The following is a 15,000-nucleotide window of genomic DNA, read 5'->3' on the forward strand; positions in this document are numbered from 1 at the left end:
TGAGTCTTTTTACACCCTGACAACAAATGGAGATGTCACTGATATTAGAAGAGACAAGCCCCCCTTTAACCTACTTGGCACAATTTGCTTGGAGTTAATAGTCTGTTGTTGGAGCTGTGATCAGCAGTGAGCCAAGTGGATCACATCCAGTCCAAACACTCCCAGAGCCTGTCACTTCTGATCCCGTCAGCCGGACCGCTGCGGCGGGCTCGTCCAGAGAAGGGGGACTGCTGCTCGCAGGGGGAGACGCCAGTGTGTGTGTGTGTGTGTGTGTGTGTGTGTGTGTCGGGGGAGGGGGGTGTCAAGTAGAAAAATAACATTACATAAAGTATGTCCTGAATGTAATGTTTATTTTGTTGGCGTGACAATACTCAGCTGCACCAGCGTTAGCGACAAGCTAATTTACATCTGTCGTCACTGTTTGGAAAACAAACAATAGAACAGCAATTACAAATCAATAACTAATGACAACACACAACATCAATAATAGGACAGCTACACTACTACATGCCAGCTCAAGTGCAGTATTTTCTTGTTCAGTAATGTCGCTTATGTGCTGTTGTTTTACAGGTTTTCTACGGTGGCCCTGAGGGGCAAAACACGACATTTCAGAGGACGGAAAGGGTAGGGACAACATTCTTGTTTGTGACTGGACGAACCCAAGTTTGGTGACAGTTCAATTATGTCATTTCCTGTTCCTCTTGCGTACTACTCTCAGCAGCGTCCTTGCACAAATTCTAAACTGAGTTTGAAACCTACCCTTTCCGTACTCTGAAATGTTAATGTGTTTTGTGCAATGTCGTTGTGTTTTGCCCCTCAGGGCCACCGTATTTTTCCGATCATGAATTCATACATTTCCAACATGAATAGTCTGATTACTGTGAATTGATCCAGCGAGGGAAGCGCTGCCTGCAGCACTGTGTTCTGGCTCCTTCATGGTGACATGTGGGGCATTTGTGCTCCGTGTGTTTCAGGCCTGAAGCCAATAAAACAACATTCCTGATATAAGAAGCAGAGCTGGTGAGTTGTTTATGTGCCTTTGCTCACTGGGTTCCGGCGTTCTGTCGTTATCTGCAGTATCAAGTTGTTTACAGGAGATTTAGCAGATTGACATCACGGGGATAATTCTGTATCTTTGAGAAGTTAACGTGGGGCAACAGCCACTTTCTCACCTCCTCATCTCCTGACCTCATCTCACCTCCTCATCTCCTGACCTCGCACTCCTGCTCTTGTGTTGTGTTGAGTCGTCTCATTGTGACTCTGCCCCCTTTGTAAGCTTTCAAAATATTTCTGCTATTTAAAAAAAAAAAAGAATACTTCAACATGTCATGAGCCCCCCCCCCCCCCCCCCCACACACACACACAAACCAATTGTTGCCTGTAGCATTGACAGCATTCACAACATGGACCCCCACCTGAGACGCTTGGACCTGCTTGGACCTGCTTCACCTGCGTTCACGTCTTGCATCCTAGATTTCCACCTGTGACTTTGTCTCTTTACCTGTCATTTCGACCATTGCTGGTTTATGATTTCTTCCTCTAAACTTCTTCTGGCTGTTGGAGAGATGACGGACAGCTTTAGAGGAGAGACTTTGACCAACACTCCTCCTTCTTCCTTCCTCTGTCGGCCTCTCCTGCCCAGTCTGATCTGCTTCTATTACTTTAAAGGGATATTCTGGTAATTTCAGCCTAGGATGATTAAAGGCATCCCAGCAAAGGAGTTTATTTATGATCTTAAGTAATTCTGTTATTCGAGTTAATCAAGTTCATGCTTTTAACCCCACTCTGGTTCACTCAGCCTCAACAAATTTGGCCGCCATCACATTCTAGTATGTTATCCATATTAAAAATAATAATAAGGGCACGGGGTCTTTCTGGGTGAGTGTCCATGTTCTCCCTGTTCCTTCGTGGGTTCTCTCTGGTACTCCAGCTTCCTCCCACCATCCAAAGACATGCAATCGAGGACGAGGCTGATTGATACTCTAAACTGACCGTAGGTATGACTGTTAGTGCGAAGGGACACACATGTTCTGGAGCATGTCCAGAACATGTGTGTCAGGTTGCAGGGCGTCTGAGAATGTTTATCATAAGCTTCAGTTGTCTTGTCTGGGTAAAGTTTGATGAGTTTGTCTCTGCTGCAGTGCAGCCTAAAGAGTGCTTTAAATTGGATAACCGAGATGCTCACACAACTACAGGAGGAGGAGGAGTCACAGCTTCCAATGCTTTTTTCCATAGAGCATCAGAGATGCTTATCTGGAGTTCAGTTTCCCAGTCAGCCCTGCTCTTATTTACAAATGCATCATTTGTTGGTGATAAGATTATAGAGGACTGAAACATGGCCCTTAGGCAAAGATTTAGAGGAGTATGAAGTCTATACCCCTGCGGGGTGGGGTTGGGGGAAATGGGGAGAGGGAGTTTGTGCAAAGTCGTAGAGTTGGAAGAAGCAAAAAAAAAGTCTGTACTACCCAGTCCAAAGGTTGAGCGTAGTTGGCTGCAACGCCCAAACAGTCCATCTATGTACAAGTCTCCCAGGCATCTCAGGCCTTTATTTTCCAGAGCTGCAAAGCTTGAGTCAAACTTGGCAGGTACAAATAAGTGATTATTGCAAAGAGGTGTAGATTGGGGGAGGGAGAGTGCCATACTGGTGCCTGGAGGGACATGGAACAAGAGTTTGCCTCTAATTGGCACCAATTATGTTGAGGTGCGGTGAACCAGAGCAAAATTTTTTGTGCGTTAGCTGCCCAATAGTACCCCAGGAGGTTGGGCTATCCCAGGGCACCCAGTGATCTGCTCCTCTGGACTAAGGATTTATTTGCTCTGGCCCGTTTACCCGCCCAAATGAAAGTGGATATGATGCTACTGATAAGACTGAAATATGATCAGGGTGGTAGATTGGTAAGCATTGGAAGAGATAAAGGTACCTTGGTAAGATGTTCATTTTCACAGTTTGCACTCTACCTGCTAAAGACAGTGGTGAACGGTTCCATTTCTGAAGATCTTGTTTGACTGCTGCTGTCAGTGCTGAGCAGGTTTGTTCTGTCAGTGTGCCCATAGGTCATGTGACCATTATGCCGAGGTACTTCAGGCCCATTGGAGTGGTCTTGAGTGGAATGAGGTGAGTTGGGATTTCTGTAGCCAATTGATTTATCGTGAGACACTCACTTTTGGAGAACACGCTGAACGAGTCCAGAACTGAGAGAATCAGTGGAAGGCTTGACAGGGGATGGCTTACATACAGGAGTAGGTCATCCGCCTACAGCAGCCTGATGATCTTCTCCATGTCTCTTTATTCCTTTGAATCTTCCCTCTGATTTCAATGCTATGGAGAAAGGAGGCCCCCTTGGCGTGTGCCATGGAAAAGGGGGAAAGGAATAGAGCACTGTGTGGTCATACAGACTGACACCTGAGGAGAGGAGTGCAATAATTGAATCCAGGAAATAAAGCAGGAGCTGAACCCAAACTGCCACAAGGAAGAAAAGAGGTAGGGCCATTCCACTCTATGGAAGGCCTTCTCGGCGTCAAGAGACATCACCACCTCTGGGTCTATAGATGAGGATGGAGTATGGATGACACCGAGAAGCCTTCTGACATTCAACATATTATTTTAACTGAATGATTTTACTGTCGGGCTGCACGGTGGTGCAGTGGTCAGCACTGTGGCCCCCCAGCAAGAAGGTTCCGGGTTTGAGTCCCGGCTCGGGCGCGGGGTCTTTCTGGGTGAGTCTCCATGTTCTCCCTGTTCCTGCGTGGGTTCTCTCTGGTACTCCAGCTTCCTCCCACAATACAAAGACATCAATTTGGGGACGAGGCTGATTGATTCTCTAAATTGACTGTAGGTGTGAATGTGAGTGTGAATGGTTGTTCGTCTCTGTATGTTGGCCCTGCGATGGACTGGTGACCTGTCCAGGTTGTACCCGCCTCTCGCCCATTGATGCTGGGATAGGCTCCACCCCCGCAACCCTTACTAGTAAGGAATAAGCGGAAGATGACGATGGATGGATGGATTTTGCTGTCTTCTTTTCTTCATCCAGTTGTTCCATCGATGGATGCCTTTCACTGAGACAACATGAACTGTTGCATTTTTGCGTGGTGGTTGATGTTTGACTCATGTCAGTGGATTGTGTTTGTTTCACCTCTGGAGGCTGTTTGGAACCTGCTGAGGTCGGCGGCTGAAACCAGACAGTTTAGGAGCTCCAACACCCGTGTGTGCACTGAAGGAGGGTGAGCGAGGGGGGGGGGAGAGAGAGAGAGAGAGAGAGAGAGAGAGAGAGTCTGATTTCTCCTCTGTCTGGATTAGAGGAAGAAGTCAGCCAGGATTTCGGACACGTAGTAAGGATCCCATCTGAGATCCCATCACAAACACACACACACACACACACACACACACACACACACACACACACACACGCACACACACACACACAGGCACGCTAACTCTCAAGCACACACAAACACACTCACACACACACAATCTAAAGCCTCCCCAACCCTCAGCTTAAGCAGGATTGTCTTGTTTCTCTGCTCCAGAGTCTCTCAGGTCACTAAAAACAAGCTTGGCTTTGTGTCACAACAACAAAGGATTTCAGGTCCAGAGCAAGAGCACATACCTGTTAGCTCAGTACCTGTTAGCCCTGTATCAGTTAGCCCCCGTACCTGTTAGCTCTGTACCAGTTAGCGCCATACATGTTAGCACTGTGCCTGTTAGCGCCATAGATGTTAGCGCTGTGCCTGTTAGCTCAGTACCTGTTAACTCTGTACCTGTTACCTCTTTACTTGTTTGCGCCGTACCTGTTAGCTCTGTACATGTTAGCTCCATAACTGTTAGCTCTGTACATGTTAGCTCCTGGGAGACAAGCTGCACTGCGCCTGCAAGCTTTGCACTTTCTGGAAAAGTTCTGTGTCCAGTTCTGATTAGAAATGGAAACATAAAGATTTGCTATTTTATTGGAGTCTGTATGCTGCACAGCAGAACTTTCTCCCACTGTAATTTTCTCATCGGCCTCATTAGACCCACTTGGTTCCCCCGGGACAGGGAGTCGAACCTGCGACCTCCAGGAGAGACTCTGTTTATATAGATACGAGTCGACTCACATCAATAAGAAACAAACTGTGAAGCACCAATTAGCAGTTTCCTGCTCCGTTAGCCTGTTGTGGTCTTTAACTGTGTCACCAGTTTGTTGTGTAACTGGACTGGGAGCCGTTGCAGGCCCCCGGCCTCTTCTCAGGTGCTCACTAAACAGAACAAGTGTCAACATAACAGATGCCCCAACGATAATAATAGCACTCAGAGAGGAGCGCCGGATTGATTCTAGATCCCCTCCTCCTGCTGGCGCCAGTGCTCTGGACCTCAGAGGGCTGCATCAACGCCATTTTCCTAGCATTCGTCCCCCCCGATGCTCAGTATTGACACACATGCTGCTAACGCTTGATCACCAGGTTATGTTATTACAGCACCGTGAGTCATCCTGCTGGAGCCAAAGCTCCCAGTCACTCACCCATCTGATGATGAACCACTGTAACAGAAGCCTTCCTTCTCATCCACCACACACACACACAAACATATATTATGGTCACAGATGTAGGGAACACACATGCCCAGAATCCCTCTTTATGAATGGATTATTTTGCAGGAGGAAACTGCTAGAACTGCTCTGTGCTGTTTCTACAGCAACTAACTGAACTGACCCAAATGCCCCCCCCTCTACAATTCTACAATTTAATTTCGCAGATGCTTTTGTCCAAAGCGACGTACAACAGAAGCAAGAATTCAGACTTAAACTTCACCCCCCACTGCAAATACACAAGACACGTGAACAGCTGCCTTCTCTGCAGCTGCAGCAGAGCTATTCAGCTGGTAAGGCAGCTGGAGCGTACAGGCCTCTTTCTGGGACAGACGTTGGAATCCAGGCCGGCGAGGCTGCAGGAGCTGGAGCTGCTGCTGCTGCTGCTGCAGCTGCTGCCGCAGGTGGAGGGGTGGTGCACCACAGCTGTCACCCCACTAAACTACTCCAAACTACAGCAAGTCTCAAGTAAACTGTCAATGCTCAGCTCCTCTTAGCCCACAAACAACTCAGCCTTGGTAGCTGATTATATTGGTGTGTCTGTTTCATACTATTCAATAGTAAAAGCTTGTTTGGGCCAATTAGAAGCTCAGCTGTAGTCTCACGTTACAGGTAGCTAACAGTACTAAAACAGCAATTACTACAACGCTGCATGACATCATCACTATGTCAGTTACCCTTCTCGTCTGACAGCTGCGCCACATATTTGGATGATGTCATATGATACTGTCATTATGGTAAAATAGGCAGGACAGCTGAGAGTGATAGGTTGGGCTAATCAGTGATGAGCTGTTTGGATGAATGGTTGTGCCCCCCCCCCCTTTGACATTTTGAATCTTCAGGACAGTCCAGAAAAATCCTTTCAAATACCGTGAACATACGTTGAAGGCTTCACAGGGTGATGAGGAGCAAGCACGCATCCCGAGGAACAGAGCAGGAAGTGAGTTCATGTTTGAAGATTGATGTTTGGAAAACAGAATATCAATGACCAAATAAATGCTAAACATTAATACATTCATCATTTTTATTTCAGGAACCTCAGAACAGGGAAAGTTAATTTCAAGCAAACAAAGATACAAAAGTGGACAATTTTTGGAGCCCCCCTGAACCAGTAAGCTGATCTCTCCTCAGCTTCCAACCTCAACAAGCTGATTGGCAGGTTCGTCCTGGCTGGTCGCAATAGGAAGAATGATCGTGTCTCAAGTTTTGATGGAGCGTGTCATCGGCGTGCTGATAGCAGGAAGTAGGCGAGTGTCCCCGGTCACTCAGGTCACAGTACCTCTGGTTGTCAACACCGGGACTTGTTTTCAGCAGGCTTCCTCAAGTCTAACTCGCCGGAGTGATTTTCAGGGTGCGACCCCTCCCAAGTCATTAAGGTCTCATGTGACCTCTGGGTTTCAGAGTGGTTAGAGTCACGTGAGGGTGGATGGGCCCATGTGGATCCAGGTGTGAATGGATGCTCAGGCAGGCTGGAGCTCCAGGTGGACCCACCTGGATCCAAGCAGCCCAACGAACTGCACTAATACGACTCTGGGTCAACGTCTCTCGTGTGACCTAATGACCCTGAACACCCTCAAAGAGTTCATCAACATCTGGACACAAGAAATTTGTTTCAAGAATTATTTTACCCTAATATTTTTTTTCAGGAAAATTTAAACTTTCACTATCGGTTGCTAATGAACAATAGCAATAGGGCAAGCTAGCAACTTTCGCGTTTGACAGGTTCATGTTGTCATTGTGACTGTGTGACATCATCACCATGGTGACAAGACCAGCCACATGACTTGCATGTCTTATTACCGCTCTTCCACCTCTGACCACATGTGGTTAGTTGAGTCATCCTGGTAACCAGAGACTAGATTCGTGCAGCTGGAGGGAGGGAGACCCCTGCTGGCCAGGAGTTGGAGGTGTTGTGTCATGACAGACAAATCCCAGTTTGCACGCGAGCAGGGTCACTGATGGAATGCCAACAAACACAAGAGCTTTTCCTTGATGACAGCTGAGTGCACAGAGGTGGCGTGATGAGATCCTGTCCTCATGCGGTTCATCGGCGCTGTCACCTCATGTTGCATGTTGTTGTTGATCTGAACCTCGAAGCTCTAATATGTGCGGAATGTACTCTGGCTGGCAGAACTGGCTCTGTGGACGAGACTCGCCGTCACAAACGCAGCAATCAAACACGACAACAACACCACAACGTTATTTTCTGTCCATTTAATGGAGACGTTGAGGCAACAGTACACAGGTGACTGTTGTTAGACACAAGTGTCCATTTTGATAGTACAACAGCTGACACCGTGTCCACCTTACATATGACGCTGGCACCAGTACTCGTGAGGTTATGACTTCAAGACAATCAGGGATTACTGAATAAATAAGCTGACAAATCACTCCCTCTGGGCTTCTCCAGCATTCGATACACGTGATATGCAGAAAAATAAGAACCGTTTGTATCACTACAATATTTACACGTTATTCCAGTTAGAGCGATACACTACAGACTTCAGATACATTGTATTGTACATTTTATTCTCTACTTCTGCATAGTACTTTCACACTGCAGTACTTCACACTGCCACATAGACACACACACTGGCCACTTTGTTGGTTGCAATTAGGTCTACAGTCTAATCCGCTCCAGTAGAACAGGTCTGTGATGGATTCCTCTTGCTGCCGCCGTCTCACTCACTACCGGATCGACGACTCGGAGGTGGGAAGAGCGTCCGGCCCAACAAATCTAAGGACCAGCATCTCCTTTGATACCACTCACGTATCCTGGTACAGGTCACAGTTGAACAATCATGATGCCTGATGATGTGTCAACGCCATGATTAAAGTCTGGTTCCGCTCCAGATACAGATCTATCAATACATCATCCGAGCGGAGGGGTAGATGGGGGGTGGGGGGGCTCATGGACCGCAGTCATGTGATGGTCAGAACTTGTAAAGAACATCAGGTGTCACATTTGGATTTGATGGTGGAAACCAGGAATCTCTGTCTCTTCTGGATTTCAGGATCTGAGGCTCTTCAACCACAGACATGGTGGCACATCCGTGTTGGTCTGAGGGCGCTGGAGCCTGACCTGCTGCATAGCCGGAGCAGTGGCGTTACTTCATCTACAGCATCACTTCATCATCGGCTCTTTGGTAAGAATAAAGGGAATCCTTCCTGAAGTCCACCCCCGTACGTGGCCTGTGAGGGCCATCCATCCACCACAGGCCGACCTCAGCTCATGTACAGAGGAATGTAAAAATAATAATTAGAAAACGTGTAAGCAGAGCAAACAAACTATCCTCACTGCCACGTACAACCAGTTTTGAGACGTTCCAGCTCTAACGATGACCCGGGTGTCCACGGCGCCGCTGGCCGCTCTGTTGTGATCCGACCAAAAATAAAAGCAAAAGACGAGCCGTTGTAATTTAACCACCGGGACGGTTACAGCTGCGCCCGGGTCCCAGGGAGCGCCTCTCTCCAGGAGTTCAGATGTCTCTTCCTCTTCAGAGCAGCAGGACTTAGGTTTGATTCATGAAGAGGAGAAACTTTCAGTAACAACTCTTTTGTTTCCATTTAGTTGAATTTTGAACAAACTGTGGAAACGTTGCATGAAGGAAAAGTGTTTCCATCAACTGATTAGGAGAAGATGAAATTACACCTGACTGTGACGGACGGCAGAAGAAGAAGAGGAGATGTCTCTCAGTGAACAGCGGAGAGAGGTCCTGAGGAACAGACCTCAGCTGGACAAGTTGTAGAGGTTCTTAGTACCAACTCGTACTGCACATGGTGCAGGTTTGGGGATCAATTCAAAACAGACTGACGGAGATGAAAAAATTAGAACTAAAAGCTTCAAATTCACTTCAACTCCTTTGCAACGTAATTTTTCCAACATGACACATCCAAACACTTTGATTTGTGTAAAAGACGGTGACGACAGGTTTTGTTAGTCTGTCGCACGTGAACAGCGACACACCGAGTGTCGTTTCTTTGCGTGGTGCATCATCGTGTTGGATCTGTTTCCTGATTCCCTAGTTAGTGGTTCCGTCTTCTATCAAGATGAATGATTCTCTTCAACTGTGGGGGATGAGAGCTGAAGAAAGTCTCAGCAAGCACTGGTCTGCACTGTTGCCTCCATCAGAGGTGCACATGGCCCCCAGTGTGGTTACACAACTGTCTTGGGGGGTCGACAGGCTGAGAGAGTCTAAAATGCTGGTCTGTGACCCTCAACTGTGGCGCTTCACACCAGCAGCACGAGCGTGCAGCCGTGGGTGGCATCGATGGTAGCACGATAAAACTGTTCAGGCTTTTCCCCCACAAGATGATGTAACACAGGAAATGTCACACATGCTGGACTGTCATGTGATCTATGTCTAATTTATCAGTATTAACTCGTGCTCCATGTCCACATGACATCCAGGTAATTGAGCTGAATCAGTAGGTATGAACTGGGACGTGCAGCACAAAGATCACGTGGTGGTTCTCTGCTCACAATCATCTCATGAGCATCTTTCTTCTTCTTCTTTGCCTTCCCTGTGGTGACGTTGCTCTCCCCCTACTCTCTCCCTCTGGTGCCCTGGTGTTGCTGACAGCTTCTTTTCATCCTCTTTTAAGGAGCTTTTTGTCTATTTGACAGAAGACTTCAGCCCTTCGAAAAATTAGGTGTGAGATTCAAGTCACTTTTGCCAGCTGGTTCAACCCTTAACATGTCACTGGCACATAAACCTCCAAGCCAACCGCTTTACCCATAACCTCTAGGTTGTACTGAGACACATTTGGATCTACAGTTGCAGAGACTAAATAAACTGACTGCATTTCCTCAAGCTCTTCTTCCAGTCTGCCTACACAGTGGTGGGAGTGTTAATAAAGTATCTCACTGAACAAAACCAATTTCACTTAATTTCAGCGTTAATGTTCAGTAATTTCAGTACATCTTCGGGAAGCCTGAGGTGGGCTGGAGTGACTCACTCAGAGCAGCCGTGTGGTGTCCCACATGGCAGTGCTAATGTTCCTCTTCCACTCTTATGGTTTCCCTGAACGCCTCACCAGCACACACAGATCAGGGACGTAACAGTACTCAGTCCAGTTGACCAATCATTGTCCTTCTGTAGAGACGCATGTGATTATATATTTACATGGTGAGTCTTTATTCCATGAAGGTTTCGTTGTTGTTTCTGCTCTTTTCCGGACCAACCGCCTCACAGGTAATTCAGGCAGGAGGAAATAACCAATGATCAGGAATAAAATACATCATATAATACAATCAAATTAGAGGTCAGTATGTTCGTAAACTGCTGCCGGTGCATGACTTTGACAGAGGCGGATTTATATGGTTTTTCCGTAGGGGGGGTCGAATGGCGCTGTAGTCTAGTCGGCGTAGATGATGAACCCAGAGAAGGTGCTGTACTTGTTGTTGTTGCCTCCGTGAGCTTTGCCTCCATCTAGTTTGATGTAGATCTCATCCCCTGGCTCCAGGTGCAGCACTGCACTGTTACTGGCATAGTCATAGTTCTGGTCTGCATCCTGGGCGATGGCACTGGCTCGCACCTGCAGGGGCACACAAACACACACCAGCACGCTTAAACCATGCACACGGAAGACAAATTGCACCATGTCTACACTGGAAACACACACTGGTGATAACTGTCGGTTCAAAAATGTTGGAGGTTCAGTTCTTCATCAGATCCACCAGTAAACACCAGACTGGTGGATGGTGGAGGTTCAGTTCTACATCAGATCCACCAGTAAACACCAGACCGGTGGATGTTGGAGGTTCAGGTCTACATCAGATCCACCAGTAACACCAGACTGGTGGATGGTGGCGGTTCAGTTCTACATCAGATCCACCAGTAAACACCAGACCGGTGGATGTTGGAGGTTCAGTTCTACATCAGATCCACCAGTAACACCAGACTGGTGGATGGTGGAGGTTCAGTTCTACATCAGATCCACCAGTAAACACCAGACTGGTGGATGTTGGAGGTTCAGTTCTACATCAGATCCACCAGTAAACACCAGACTGGTGGACGTTGGAGGTTCAGTTCTACATCAGATTCACCAGTAAACACCAGACTGGTCGATGGTGGAGATTCAGTTCTACATCAGATCCACCAGTAAACACCAGACTGGTGGATGGTGGAGGTTCAGTTCTACATCAGATCCACCAGTAACACCAGACCGGTGGATGGTGGAGTGGTGGAGTCTTAAAAACCTGGGTTGCTAACAAGAGTCCAGAGGAGCCTACAGAGGTCATGGAGGTCATTAAAGGTCATCAGAGGGAAACACAAGAAGCCTGCAGCTTAGTGGTGGTGACCTTGAAGTCATGTGACCCTGGTGTAGCTCCTTCCTAGGCTAACGTTAGCTTAGCACTGCTAACCGTAGCATCCAGGCTTCCAGCATCATCAGAGGGTTCATTAGTGAAGATGATCTTGATGAACTCAACCTGGAAGATCATCAACTTCTGTTCACCAGAGCTGATTTACTGATTCAGTCACCACAATCACAGGGAGCGATCCTATTGGCTGCTGGGGGAGGACCCAGGAGATGACCACTTCCTGTTGGTGGAGGAACCATAAGATGGCCACTTCCTATTGGACTACAAACACACCTCATCCCTGAGATGACCACTTCCTGTTAGACTACAAACATACCTCATCCCTGACATGATTACATCCTGCTGGACTACAAAAATACTTCATCAGTGATATATTAACTTCCTGTTGAGCAACAACAATACCTCATTCCTGACATCCTGTTCCCAGGATCAAAACAAAGCATGGTGAAGCTGCTTTCTGCCCCTGCGCCACACGTAGCTGGAACAAGCTGGACCTTCAATCTGCCCCAACTTTGCCCAAAGCTGAAGACCTTTATGTTTTCTATTGCTTTTAACTGCTGCTAAAGTCCTGCACTTCATTGACTGGTCGCCTTATTTCCAATTTTTTCCTTATTTTATTTAACTTTATGGGTAACCATGTTGTAATTCAAGAAGCCTATTGGAACGTTAGGTTCTGATATCATGTTGCTTTCCGGTGTTTCACCTGTGCCATGCATTTGCTTTTGCTGCCTGTCTTAAACAAGACCTTTGTAAAGCACTTTGAATTGCCCTCGTGTATGAAATGGGCGATATAAATAAATCTGACTTGACTTGACTTGACATGCTAACCTCCTGTTGGACTACAAAAGTACCTTATCCCAGAGCCACTCTTTCCTAATATTCATTGTAAAATTTACTGCAAGTTCTTTTCTTTGACCTCTCTGACCTTGGAGGTTAACAATAAAAGACCAAACTGGTCTCACAATCAAGCCACATCAGGAAGACGCCTGATAATCTTTACCCAGCAGTAAACTAGTCTTTATGGAGCCACAACTTTGAATTGAGTGTGTGTCTGGGAGGTGCAGAGACTAAGACATTAAAACGCAGCAGCTTCCCCTGCAGGACCTGAAGTCATCAAATGATAATGCTCCTCTGTTCCCCGGACCGACGCTGTCCTCTCGCTCCTCATCAATGCAGAGACAACACAGATGGCTCCGTGAATCACTGTCATTCCACCTGTAACATCTCGTCTCCCCGAGTAACTCTGCAGTCACGTCAGCCGCCATCTCAGGAGACCCAGCCGTATCCATCATTTCGTGTTAATAATGATCAACACTACTAGTGAGACACCAGTGGGCTGCTCCGAGTACCCGTGTGAAGACACTGCACGTACGTACCGATCTGTGTCATCACTATACAAATAAATATCTTTTCTTCAGTGGTACTCTGTCATACCACCGAGATGCTGCTGCCCACAACACGAAGAACAAGGGGTCCTGCCTCCCTGGATCTGGACTTGTACAACACACTGAAATATACGTTCTGGTACATTTCGAACCAGCAGCACCCGACCAGGTACTTGCACCTGGACTATTCATTGCTTCGTCTGAGTCTAAACCATCACTGTAGATCTTTAAACCAGGGTCCTTAATGTCAAAAACTCATTTCTGAAAACGGCTGATTTGTGAGGCCTTGAAATAGTTTCACCATTTAGAGGAACAAATTCTTCCAGTTTGACAAGTAAAAGATTCTACAATTCTACAATTCTACAATTTCATTTAGCAGACGCTTTTGTCCAAAGCGATGTACAACACAAGCAAGAATTTAGACCTAAAAGATACAATTTGTTCTCAAGTGGTGAAGACACACACATTGGTTGAGGCTAACAGCCTACACAAGCACATTAAAGGAAAATGAAAGTTCCACTTGTGTTTGAGTGCACAACAAAAGTAAGACATATTCCAAGATAAATGTTTTCAGTTCCTGAGCTTCATGTAGTTTGTGATCAGCCGTCATCAAGAGACCAGCATGTTAGTCTGGAACTGAAACCAAACCAATGCTGACAGCAACTTTAGAACCTGCATGAATATCAAACTCCATCAAGTAGATTGAGATTTATGAAGGAATTTACACCCAAACACATCGGACGGTGGCAGGCACACACTCGACGGGAGTGTGTTTGCATGAACAGGCTGCAGTTGTTGAACACACCTGGAGACAGGGCAGGTACAGGTATCACGTGTCGTCACCTTTGTGCTTATTGAGCAGGTGGTTTGATGTGTCTTTGGCTTTCTACTTGTGAGACCGGTCCAGTTGTGGCTCTGATCTGCAGCCGGCTCTCAGCCACACGTTATCATCTCCTCCAGCAGACGCAGATCTTCCTTCTGAGGAGACTATTTTTAGATCTATCAGACATTCCTGATGAAGATGTTTAGCCAGACATCCAACTGATCTCAACCTCGTCAGATCGGCTCTGAAGAACTGATTTTTGAGGGGCGGGGTGGGGCCAAGGGTTCTTCCATTCACTGACAATCTCTGATCATGATCTCTGACAGCTGTGATTCCACCCAACACACTCACAGGACACAGGTGAAGACCCTTAAACTGGCCCTGCACGTCCTTGGGCCCAACAATCAGCACGACAAGTTTGACATCCTTCAGATGAACGTCTGTTGAGTTCATTGAGTCACAGACGGACACTTCATGCATTCGTGGTATAAAGAGGAAAATAAAAACTACGTCAGAGCTACTAATGTCACCCTGTGAAATTTCAATTCAGACTACAACTACAAAAACGGCCTCTCAGATCCATCTCACTTCAGCCCTGCTCTCATCGCAACAGATGCAGCATCACATTCCATGAATGCAGATGACAAACTCACACCCCCAGCACCACCCCCAGCACCACCCCCAGCACCACCCCCAGCAGTTCTAGTGTGATCCTGCTGACAGAAGAACACCAGCAGAAATCATTCATTTAGTGCAAATATTAAAAATAAGACAAACCTGGAAGGAAGAAGGTACAAATACTCCTTAAACTTCAAACACCTACCTCCAAGCTAAATACTGAGATGAAGATACGGACAACCTGTACGAACAGCACTCCCTGCAGGTCAGACACACACACACACACAC

The 15,000-nt window shown here is 46.9% G+C and overlaps 1 protein-coding gene across 1 annotated transcript in view; it reads right to left on the reverse strand.

Annotated features, from left to right (window-relative positions):
• Window positions 1-7,872: 7,872 nt before the first annotated feature.
• The window catches only part of c1ql3a (complement component 1, q subcomponent-like 3a), a 12,477-nt gene continuing 5,349 nt past the window's right edge, over window positions 7,873-15,000 (reverse strand). Inside the window, exon 2 of the mRNA XM_086190983.1 lies at window positions 7,873-11,099. Coding sequence (XP_086047109.1) covers window positions 10,920-11,099 — 180 coding nt within the window. The 3' untranslated portion in view covers window positions 7,873-10,919. The remainder of the gene's footprint in view (window positions 11,100-15,000) is intronic.

Source organism: Aulostomus chinensis, chromosome 21, assembly GCF_037954235.1.
Source record: "Aulostomus chinensis isolate RoL2024-O1b breed Wild chromosome 21, RoL_Achi_v1.0, whole genome shotgun sequence".
Taxonomy (NCBI): domain Eukaryota; kingdom Metazoa; phylum Chordata; class Actinopteri; order Syngnathiformes; family Aulostomidae; genus Aulostomus; species Aulostomus chinensis.